At 51.6% G+C, this 10,532-nt stretch overlaps 5 protein-coding genes across 5 annotated transcripts; 2 read left to right on the top strand and 3 right to left on the bottom strand.

Moving 5' to 3' along the window:
• Positions 1-765: 765 nt before the first annotated feature.
• Positions 766-1,873, top strand: DACRYDRAFT_109569 (uncharacterized protein; the record flags this gene model as incomplete). Its single annotated transcript, XM_040768904.1, has 4 exons — positions 766-828; positions 875-1,140; positions 1,193-1,588; positions 1,636-1,873. The coding sequence occupies 4 exons, from the start codon at positions 766-768 to the stop codon at positions 1,871-1,873; spliced, it is 963 nt and encodes a 320-aa protein (XP_040627050.1).
• A 297-nt stretch (positions 1,874-2,170) lies between these two features.
• On the bottom strand, positions 2,171-4,034 carry DACRYDRAFT_17176 (uncharacterized protein; the record flags this gene model as incomplete). Its single annotated transcript, XM_040771264.1, has 6 exons — positions 2,171-2,451; positions 2,502-2,804; positions 2,856-3,065; positions 3,129-3,197; positions 3,421-3,648; positions 3,686-4,034. 6 exons carry the CDS (start codon positions 4,032-4,034, stop codon positions 2,171-2,173), a joined length of 1,440 nt encoding a protein of 479 aa, XP_040627049.1.
• Positions 4,035-4,489: 455 nt separating this feature from the next.
• DACRYDRAFT_23615 (uncharacterized protein) lies at positions 4,490-5,344 on the bottom strand. The gene is made up of 5 exons (XM_040773311.1): positions 5,289-5,344; positions 5,108-5,234; positions 4,957-5,058; positions 4,753-4,905; positions 4,490-4,703 (listed from the first exon to the last, which is right to left on the bottom strand). The coding sequence occupies exons 1-5, from the start codon at positions 5,326-5,328 to the stop codon at positions 4,607-4,609; spliced, it is 519 nt and encodes a 172-aa protein (XP_040627048.1). The 5' UTR covers positions 5,329-5,344; the 3' UTR covers positions 4,490-4,606.
• A 1,408-nt stretch (positions 5,345-6,752) lies between these two features.
• Positions 6,753-7,909, bottom strand: DACRYDRAFT_23614 (RNA-binding domain-containing protein). Its single transcript, XM_040773310.1, has 5 exons — positions 7,677-7,909; positions 7,451-7,623; positions 7,304-7,400; positions 7,192-7,254; positions 6,753-7,141 (listed from the first exon to the last, which is right to left on the bottom strand). Exons 1-5 carry the CDS (start codon positions 7,876-7,878, stop codon positions 6,846-6,848), a joined length of 831 nt encoding a protein of 276 aa, XP_040627047.1. The 5' UTR covers positions 7,879-7,909; the 3' UTR covers positions 6,753-6,845.
• Positions 7,910-8,308: 399 nt separating this feature from the next.
• DACRYDRAFT_81839 (MFS general substrate transporter) lies at positions 8,309-10,346 on the top strand (the record flags this gene model as incomplete). Its single annotated transcript, XM_040776532.1, has 9 exons — positions 8,309-8,482; positions 8,535-8,555; positions 8,606-8,668; positions 8,727-8,760; positions 8,811-8,973; positions 9,023-9,281; positions 9,343-9,636; positions 9,696-10,060; positions 10,119-10,346. 9 exons carry the CDS (start codon positions 8,309-8,311, stop codon positions 10,276-10,278), a joined length of 1,533 nt encoding a protein of 510 aa, XP_040627046.1. The 3' UTR covers positions 10,279-10,346.
• Positions 10,347-10,532: the final 186 nt, after the last annotated feature.

The following is a 10,532-nucleotide window of genomic DNA, read 5'->3' as shown; positions in this document are numbered from 1 at the left end:
TCTTTATCCCCTGTTAACCCAAATACATTAGAGTCGTCGAACTGAATAAAGTAAAGCAATTGACGGTTTGGCTCGCCCAATGCCGTCTCGGCACAATATACCACATTTTTGCCATTTAGCCCAGACCACATCGTTCACTAGCAAGCACATGCCTCAGATCCAACCTTTCCCCAATTTCCGGCCGGCCTATTCACCCGACACACTATAATCATCCGCCACATGCTTCGCTTTCCTGCAACAACCATGTTGCTCACCGTCACATGGCCATCCCTCCCCGTCAACAGGTTAGTATTGATCACTCTTCCGTAGGGTTAGGGCTAGGGACCGATGTTGTATTGTGTGATATTTATATGTCTTCATTGGTTCGAGAGAGTGATGTGTGAGGTCAAGAGAAGTGTGGGACAAGTGTCGCTGACGTCTCCGCAGGCTATGCGGGAGCAGATGTGCTGACGTCGATCAGTTGGGGACAAGGCATTTCGAGTGAGATGGCAAGCTGTGAATGTTGAATTGTTCACTTCTCTTCAACTTGAACGACCACTCCCGGTCTTCTTCCCTACGATAACCCGGGGAGGAATTGGTGCGACCATCATTACTCCATAATCCGGCTGGAGCCCAGCTACCCCTATAGAGACCCTTTATTGGTCACACCCTCTCGCTTGCCTCACGGCAATCACGCCAGCTCTCCTCTCCCCAAACATTCACGACGCCATCATGAGTTCTACTCCCAACTCAAGAATGTGGTTCTGCCACGAATGTCAGTCAGAGATGCACGTAGAGATGCATCCATATCCAATCTGCTCCGTCTGCCATTCATCCTTTGTCGAGCAGGTGTGTCTTCGTTATCAGGGTAAACAGACGTCTGAACAAACATCAGCTCGATCCTGCCTCCCACGATGACCCTCGTACCTTTGTTCACGAAGACGTAATGCCCGATGACGAGCACCCACAAGGAATGCCGGCTCTACTCAATCTGCTCTTTTCACAGATGGCTCTCGCACCCCAGGACTCAACCAGAAGTGCCAGATCCCCGGCAGCAAGTCCGCGGAATACAACGAATAGAGAATGGCAGTTCAGTGTTGGTCCCGGTACGATGAGGATTAGCACAGGGTCAAGTCGGTTGGGAGCTGGGGGGCCAGGAGAGTAAGTGGTATTGCTTTCAGCCACGCGAGAAACACTGCTTATATGTGCCTAGTCTCCTATTTCCTCTTCCGCCTTCCTCCCCTTATCGGCCTCGCTCACCTTCATCCAATAACCCACGTACAGCGTCGCCTACCGCTATTTCGGACACATTCCAGCAATACATTCTCGCCCTGCTTAATGGACATGACTCTCAATGGGGAGGGCTGCCTGGGCGGGCTGGCGATTATGTGTTCACACAAGAGGCACTTGACGCTTTGATGACTCAGTTGATGGAGGGAAGCCAACATACGGCCCGACCTGCAAGTCAAGAGACGAGGGATGCATTGCCCCGACACGTCGTGACCACCTCCAGCGATCTTCTCAATCGTGACTGTGCAGTGTGTAAGGATGACTTCGAAGTCGGGCAAAAGACAGTTGCGCTTCCTTGTACACATTCTTTCCATGACGAGTACGCAAATTGTATGTTTCTGGTGCCTTTTGCTTACTGTTCTATAGATGCATCCTACCCTGGCTCGAACTGAACGGGACGTGCCCAGTTTGTCGAACATCTGCTGGTGGTGACACTCAGCGCCCTGCGCCTCCACCAGCCCCGCGTAGCAGTGCAACAAACGGTAGTGGGTCTCAGTCCCCTCATTCACCCCGCTCACCGCGTTCCCCTCGCTCTACCCGGCAGAATTCGAACCCGAATGTGCCAGGAGGCTTAGACGGTCACTTTTGGGAGTCATTAGATTGAGCCATGTGTGGTGGAGGTCCTGTATTTCCGTTACGATAGACATGTAGTTGGAGCGTCCAATGTGTATGTATCAATCGTTGACCTGAGAGAGCATGCTACGTGTACAATAAAGTCCATTTTGGAACACAGGGTTTAAAGACCTGAGCTCATCACGGTGCGCATGAGAACAGCAAACACCATCAACCAACTGGCCTTAATTGTCGTACCTGCGGAAGTCCCTCCTTTGGAATTTCCGACCGATGTTGTACTATATGACTGTAAGCAGGGGGTACACAGCGTCCAGGTAAAGCAGGGAGCTCACGTGAACCCAGCAAGCGTAAGCCCTGTTCCTCCACCTCCGCCTTCGTTTTGCTGTGCTGTCGATGGGGCGACGATCTTGATATGCATGGTATGCGTCGTATTTGTGAGTCCAGTTGCGGAAAAGCCGAGTTGACAGCTAGGAGGGGAGCCAGGCAAAGCCTGTTGTTGGGTTGCGAACATTTGATAACCATCATATGTTTGTGGAACATCGTCGTCGACCCAAGCGGAATAGATACCGCTGTTATTTCGGGGAACCAACTGTGCAAAGATCGCAGTGCCTAGGGACATGTTAGTTTACATTGAACGCTTGGCCACGGAAATGGCTTACCAACGAAAGAATAGACAACGGTAGCTCCGAGATCTGTGCTTGACCGCGTGTCCTGTGGAGCAACGGTGCTGGGACACTGGAGGTTGGTTGGAACGTTCTGATTATCAAGGTTAGATGCTAGGGGTGTGGCCCCCGAGCCATCCGAGCCAGAACCGACGCCGGAACCGTTGGAACCGCCTCCTGAGTTGGTTAGGTCATAGGGGGTCCAACTGCCTGTACTGTAGGTGATGTTGTTAGAACTGGCGGGAACAGTTGCATTCATTTTAGGGGCATCTGCTGGCATCGTTGCAGAGGGTTGAGCACCTGGTTAAATCCAATTTAGCACTGTTCGTTTCTCAAGGCCAAACGGCGTACTAGATGCACTCAAAGTAGCAGCAAGAGCGTTTAGTGTCACCGAGCCCGCCGTGATAGTCAAGGTTGATGCACCAGAAGTCAACACTGAAAGTTCCGGGATGATGGTTGGGGGAGCATTTGGAGTTGCGGGAACAAGCATGGTTGTCTGGACTGTGACATTCGAAACGATTGAGCCAGAAGTGAATTGAGAGACAAATTCGGTGGCCACCGCTGCTATGATCAAGAGTTAGATCGTTGAAGTGCTGACAAAGTCGAAGAAGCCAAGAAACGAACCAGTGGATGGTGCGGAAGAAGTAGCATTGGTGCCCACGACCACAGATGATGTCTGCGTTGGAGAAGATGCTGGACGAAAGGAAATAAGTCCACCGAAGGGGACGAATATAAAGGGAGGGAAGAGGGAGGAGAGTGAAAGGAATGAGTGAAGGCGTTGATTTTGCCCCAAGGAGAACCCTCCTCAGAAGAAAGTTGAAATTGAAGTTGAAGGAGGCGATCTCGTAATGAGCCTCTGCCTCCGATAGGAGAGGAAGAGCAGTGTTGAAAAAGCGGAGTCGCTCCTTGGACGTACCTATGGAAGTCGAAAGAGAAGTCGAAGAAGAAGACTGGTTTCCAGCCGCGCTTTGAGGAGGAGGCGCCAAGAAGGCAGCCGATGACGCAGAAGACGCGGAGCTCGCGGCCGAGGTCGTACCCGACGACACGGAAGAAGACGAGGAAGAGCCCTGAAGGGAAGAAGAACTACCAGATAGGGAAAAAGCTTCGGAAGAAGCGACAGAAGAGGAGGCTGACGGGAAATACCCTAAGAGAAGAGAGAGAAGAACAAGTGGGACACTTACTCAGAGAGCCTGTAAGTGGGTTCGTGCCTGGAATGGAGGTCGTTGCAGTCGTTGGGGTCGTCGATGTCGTGGGAGCCGTGGTGGACGCTGTACTAGCCGAGGCAGACGTGAACGTAGATGCGCTGGTTGAGGTGGAAATCGACGATGTAGACGTAGTTGACGTCTCCTGAGCCGAGGTGCTTGAGGATGTTGGAACAGACGCCGAGCTTGGGGCGCCTCCAGAACCACTGCTGCTCGCCTGTCGGACTTGGAGCTCGGCGTCATTGCGTGCCAGGGGTGGCCGCCCAATGACACCAACAGCTGACCCCCAGATGACAAGCAGCAAAAGAGACGTGCGACCACAGAGCATGGCAGAGAGAGCAGCTGTTGAATACGTTGAGAATACATGCAGGGCGCTTTATTTAAGGTCGGGGTGTGCCTGAACCCGACTCATGCCCAGGTTGAGGCAGGGGTCATGCGGCGCAATGTCTGGGCAATGGCGTTCGTTGTACAGCAAGGCGCTAACAGATTATTGCCTCAGGGTTTCGCAAGTCCAGACAGTGAGACAAGGCTGCACGGAGACGGCGTTTGCCAAGAGTCGCGGAAAGATATCAGCCCTGAACGCCCATTGCCAAAACAGGTTAAGCTCAAGATGAGGTGTCAAGTGAATCCGAACACATGGAAGATGGCGTGGAGGCGCTCGGGAAACCGGGCCATGAGAGATCTCTATCGATGAGTTCTCACAGCACCGCCCTATTCAAAGAACACATAAAAGAGACCAGACATCACTGCAAATCCGTCATCGAATAAGCAACCATCTTGAGCGTGAAAAGAGCAGTATATTACGAGAGAAAGATGTTGTATTATTTAATACAGCTCGTAAGGTCTCATTCAGGGCGTGGGCTCGTAGGTGGTCATTAAACAACAGGCGGGTATATTAGCTCAGGCATAGATGAGCTGTCCATGCCATCCATCTCCACGGAGAACGGCACGACGAGCGCTGACGAAGACGATGATGAGCGCAAAGGTTACTAGAATGCTGCACACCGGGTCAATGTCGAGAATACGGGTTGAGGAGATGAACGAACAATTCTATCCAGGCGAATGCTTCCATTGCAACGAGATGATTACAGTAGGGTAGGTAATACCCAATGTTGGAGCAATTGACTCCCCCACCAAGGCCCGCCGTGATGCTCGCTGCGCATGCAGTCCATAGAACCCAGGTGATGAAGAGCCAGGCCCTGAAATGAAGTTCAGACAAGAGAACTGATGGGAAAGCATACTGCACGCACGCATGCGATGCGACGGAGGTCATGATCGAACCCGTCGCCGCTGAATGGAGGAATAGAACCATGTAAATGAGGCCGAAGAATACCGTCCACCACGAGGTGAAGCTACAAAAAGGTTAGAGACATAGACTGCACAGGCGTGAGTTCAGCGTACACGGTGAGCCCTGTGCGATCGCGGATAGCGTTGGAGAGGTATCCGCCGTGACGGTTATATTGCACGATTAACCAGGTCGATATTCCACCCTCAATGATTGCGAATGCAATGATTATTCCAGTGACGACTGCGGTGTAAAGTGAGTGCCCGTTCGTAGTATCCATATATGACGGATGCTCACTGGGATGACCCCTTCGAACATGCCTATCGTATGCTGACATTTCGTGTGATTATGTATGTTCTGGACGATGGTGGTGATGTAGAAGTGTGAGTTTCAATGTCGATTGTGCTGAATGCTGCGGTTTGGGGGGTTAATCTAGGAGGAGGGTGGCGGTCCTTTATATGGCGGGTCGGCTCGGAATGGGGGTGGATGGCGAGGCATGGTCTTGGTGGGTATAGGAATCAGCGGAGGCGGGGCGCCCGTGACGTCAAGCCGCCGGTCATGACGCGCAACTTCTTGCTTCTAATTGCTCCCGTATCTTCAGATCTTTTTGTTCTTGGCCGATTCTGCGCAGCTCTTTTGTTCTCATCTAACCCTAACCCTGCTATAAACCCTGTCTGAAAACTCTTTGGCAGGAATGTCGATCTGCAGCGCTGCTGACACCAAGATGGGTACTATCGCTTCAAGTATCAGCATACAGACGGATGCCTCTCCTCTCGACTTCCTTGCGCTACCTTCTCCATCTCCCTCTCCTCTCCGTGACCGCTCAACATCACCATGCACTCCTTAATTCTTGTGACCTTCCTCATTGCCTTTACATGCAAGACCGCACAAGGCGCTGTCCAAACACTCTTCCCAACATCCGACAGAGAGCTCGTTTCCTGCACAATTGAGACTCTGGTGTGGAGAGATGATGGAGCTCATCCGCTACTCAATCAGATGGGGATGATGGACATCGTTCTTTCGCAAGGAGATACTGTCAGTCTATGAGTTCCATGAGGCACGCTTGAAACGTTTTGACCAGTAAATACTAGGTATTGCGCACACTGGCTACAGTGGATGCAATGGATATGTCCGCGGCGGTCCTTCTCCCATGTCACCTTCCGCCAGCTTCCGATTAGTACGCAGTGCAGTTGGATGCCAAACAAATCTAATATTACCTACTAGTTATCTGGAATACATCCCACATTCATCTGCAACCATTCCTCCTTGTCAGCATGAGTTGCAACGACCACTCACTGCGCCGGGCGTGCTTCCCTCATCACTGTCCACATCTGTGTCGTCCAAACGCACTGCGCCATCATCCACCTCCACTGGAACAGGAAACATCCTCGACGGAGGATTTGACCTTCTCACGGCGGAGGCCCCATTGTTGTGGAAGACTACTTCGCCTTCCGTAACACCACGACCCACTGTCACCTCGCCCACGCGTGCTTCGGTTGCAAATCGTGCCGTACCGTCTCGCGAAGTCGGCATTCACCCGGGCCTCATTATTATGTGGGTTGGAGTGATGTGCAGTATGGTTATGCTCTAGGCTGAAGGTTTCTATCTCATTCGTTATCATTCGTTCGTTTAGACGCGCATATATGCGCTGTATGTAATCTTACTGTATCAGTACTTCGCAGCACCTTTTCACGTCACACACAATCATGTAGCTCATGCGGTGCATCACTGTATCCATTTTCAGCCTAGAGCGCGGCGGGAGGGTTGATCGCGGGCGCCAGTCAAGCAGTAGACACACCAAAGGTGCATTACAGGGGCGAATCCTAGTATACATGCAAGACAAACATGAAAATTCTACTTTCTGGCGAAAGTCACTTTCATCTTGGCCTCTCCATCCAGCCGATAATTGTGTAGAGCATCCTTTGCGGTGCTGGCGGCATTCTCGTCCACATACTCGACGAACGCAATATCCTTCTTTGTTGGTACGAGACGAACTTCGTGCAGACCAGGATACTGCGAGAAGAGCATTTGAAGCTGATCGAGGGTGGTAGAATCGGGCAGGTTCTGTAGGAAGAGAATTTTGTTCGGCGGCAGATATTCGTCCGGCATTTGAACGATTCTCCTTCCTGCCTGAGGCGCAGTCCCGTCACCTGGGAGAAGGTGAGTAGTTTATTTCAGGGTTAGCTGGGAATAAGCGCACCGGCGCTAGCCTTCAACCGTGCTTGAGCTTTCCGCCGCAGGGGGTTGTCCGCGCGTGCACGCTCTATGGACTGATCAGCGTTTCGCATACAAATCAAATCTTTCACCCATACTCTTTCGTTCCATCCGTTCTGCCTTGTACTCCTCCATATGTGTCCCATCCAACTTCTGGACAACAGCATCACTGCGCGTCTTTGCAAACGAGAGCTTCTGTGCGGATGTAAGCTTGTGTGACTATGAGTCTCTGGGGGAGAAGGTACCATGGGCTTTCCGTACAATGGAAATCTATCCACCTCCTTGACAGCCTTCGCTGCTGCCTCGGGGTCGGCAAAGCTGACAAAAGCCTGTCCACGCATTCGTAGGTTGTGATGCGCGACGACGTCCAAGACCTCGCCATAATTTTTGAAAAGATTAGTTAAGGTCTGCTTAAGGGCTATAATCAATTCGTCAGTGTGATACAAGATAGTATGAAGAGGAGAGACGGACTATTCATCGTGACGCTCTCGTTGAGATTCTGTACATAGACGGTCTCGCATGGGGGCTCGGTGGGTAGTGTGCTGTTTCCATTGACGACAGCGCCGTTCAAGGGAATCAACATAGGCAGAGTAGCCAATCCATCTGCGAGCTGAGGAGAGGCAATAGCAGTCAACTGTGTCGGAGGTTGTACATCCACGTCCATCATGCTCATGGCGACTAAGAATCCAAAAGTTGGAGATGTGAGGGTTCAACGCGATGAAGACAGTGGCGAAAGGGTGAGTCCGATTCAAAGCCGATGATGGTGTGGCTATGCAGAAGATATCGGGCGCTTATGTTGATTCTTACTCATCCAGTTGACATACATTAATCCTCGGAGGGAAAGTGGTATCATGCTCTCTCAGAAAGTGGGGTTAATAATGTCTATCTCCACATGATCTCTGCATTATGGACCATGCATATCTCGTGCACCGACCATAATCCTGGACTACGGCACAGCTGGCCTATCGTATCGTCCGTAAAGGGACTTTACTCTCCACACTTCCTATATTTACCCACAGGGCCTATCCGTCGTTCGCTCCACCCCCCTCCTTCTCTCAAATTCCCTCCTTGGGCTGTCGTCAATACCCCACATCCAAACGACCATGGCTCAAGATTCTCGTTCGCTCCCCGCAGTTAGCGACGTAGAAACTGCGCCTCTCCTCGACAATGGCCGCACACCCAACAGAAGAACTGTCCGGAATCCAACCCCATTACCCAAATTGCAAGTCTTCGCAGTGTGCTTCATGCGTCTGGTCGAACCAATGTCAATATGGGTGGTACGCACTTCCGCTCCACACCTTCTTTTCGTCACTTCTGAGCTTCCGTTAGATCTTCCCGTTCATCAACGAGGTTAGTGGGTTGGTCGACGAGCAGAGTGGGGTCCGCTGAAACAGGAACAGATGGTCCATGCAACCGGCATTGTTAGTACTCCAGAGGAAGTGGGCTATTACTCGGGTCTGATTGTGAGTGTCTCTCGTCCTGGCTAGCTCTTATGCCGCATGACGCTTACTCCATTCGTAGGAGAGCGCGTATGCCTTCGCCCAGTTTTTGACATGTGAGCCCTGTGTATGCTGTGGAGTGAACGAGTATTCAAAGAAGGTCTAGCATACTTTTGGGGTGCCTTGAGTGACAAGATCGGCCGAAAACCAGTTCTCTGCATCGGGTTAACGGGGCTGATCACAGGAACATTCGTCTTCGGATTCATGAAAGTATACGCCTGGATGATCATCGTGCGATTCTTGCTTGCGGGCTTCAACGGAAATGCCGCGTACGTCTATCACACCTCCGTGTCGGTTCTGGTCTGACAAAAGGAATAGTGTCGGGAAATGTGTGTTGGGTGAGGTGACGGATGCGACAAACCAGGCACGCGCGTTCTCGTTCCTGTCACCGGCTTGGGCAATTGGCTCCATTATCGCGCCTATCATCGGCGGTTTCCTCAGCAAACCCGCGGAAAGCTTTCCGGACATCTTTGGAAATGTGCAATTATTCAAGACTTTTTCGTATGCATTGCCATGCATTGCTGGAGCCGCACTTACCAGTACTGGGCTTTTCGTCGGCATTTTTGTACTGAAAGAAGTGAGAGATATCCTCGGACTTCTTACAAATTCCTGCTTCTGATGCATTGCCTCTTTCGTAGACCCTCCCAACAAAGAAACGTAAGGTTGCTCCCAAACATCCTGTGCAAGAGGCAAACGAGCATCATCATCACCCACATCGCCATGATTACGGGGGATTGAACACTTTCCCTGTCGAGACGGAGGAAGAGCCTCCCATCGAGGCTGGAATCACCCTCGGAGAAATGCTCATGATCCCAAGTATCCGGATGGTACTCTTATCATATACCCTCCTGGGACTGATTACTATCTGTGTGGACAACATTTTCGTTTTGTGGATGTACACGCCTCTCAGGGGCGGGGGCATCGGCTTAATGGTGAGTCTGGCGCGATCGAGGGTCCATGCCTTCCGCTGACCATCCGTACCTAATTCTAGCCCTCTCAAATCGGAACGGTCCTCGCTTCTGTTGGTGTGATCTCCACCTTTATCGGCCTCTTCGTCTTCCCCTACCTTCAGCGTCGGATTGGCACCACCCCTATCTATCGTTTCTGCATGAGTCTCTATATCCTCATCGTTATCCTGTTCCCGACCATACATTATCTCGCTCAGATTAACACTCAAGCCGCAGTCATTGGCGTCGGTCTAATCGCTGTGCTAAAGTCTATGGGTGGAACAGTGTTTGCTTGTGTAATGATCCTCGTCAATATGTCTTCACCTAGTCGGACAAGTCTCGGAAGGGTCAACGGTGCTGCCCAGACATCCGCGGCCATGATGCGAACGATAGGCCCTACAATGGCCTCGTGAGTACTCCCTGTTTGTAGGTTCAGCCGAACTGATCGGATGTTATCCGATTACCAGATCACTATTTGCCCTTTCGAACCATCGTCGCCTAGCCGGAGGGATGGCTGTTTATCTCGTGCTTGGCGCCCTGGCGGTAGCGAGCGCAGGGATCACGTTCCTTGTGCAGGAAGCAACACCGGAAGAGGCGAAGCAGTCACAATCTCCGCAGGAAGCATAAATGTCAAACTTGTTTAGGACGTTATGCGCCTGAGCGCTGCCACGTAGTATCTCCCTTGCACATAGAAACCGGCATACTGTACAATTAAGGATGACAGAGTCAGTTGATCTTGTATTCTCAATTCCGGAATACCGCTATTGTGCCTCAAAGCGCATGGTTGTAAGCAATTAATGTTCGGAATAGTGTGGAGCGCCGAGGGTACTGAATCAGGGGCCGGCGGTACGCAGTGAGATCGAGCCCTGAGTCGGTGGTCC

Source organism: Dacryopinax primogenitus (genome assembly GCF_000292625.1).
Source record: "Dacryopinax primogenitus strain DJM-731 SS1 chromosome Unknown DACRYscaffold_14, whole genome shotgun sequence".
Lineage (NCBI taxonomy): Eukaryota > Fungi > Basidiomycota > Dacrymycetes > Dacrymycetales > Dacrymycetaceae > Dacryopinax > Dacryopinax primogenitus.
The sequence above is the reverse complement of the archived record's forward strand: the minus strand, read 5'-3'. Positions and strand labels throughout refer to the sequence as shown.

Excerpts from the sequence above, each read along its gene's own strand:
- DACRYDRAFT_23614 (XM_040773310.1), bottom strand. The coding sequence starts at position 7,878 with ATGAGCATGATGGACGTGGATGTACAACCTCCGACACAGTTGACTGCT. Across the intron at positions 7,401-7,450 it reads CATTGTACGGAAAGCCCATG|AAGCTCTCGTTTGCAAAGAC; the intron begins GTACCTTCTCCC and ends ACATCCGCACAG. Across the intron at positions 7,142-7,191 it reads ACGGTTGAAGGCTAGCGCCG|GTGACGGGACTGCGCCTCAG; the intron begins GTGCGCTTATTC and ends ACCTTCTCCCAG.
- DACRYDRAFT_23615 (XM_040773311.1), bottom strand. The coding sequence starts at position 5,328 with ATGTCAGCATACGATAGGCATGTTCGAAGGGGTCATCCCA. Across the intron at positions 5,059-5,107 it reads GATCGCACAGGGCTCACCGT|CTTCACCTCGTGGTGGACGG; the intron begins GTACGCTGAACT and ends ACCTTTTTGTAG. Across the intron at positions 4,704-4,752 it reads GCATTCGCCTGGATAGAATT|CATTCTAGTAACCTTTGCGC; the intron begins GTTCGTTCATCT and ends CCCGGTGTGCAG.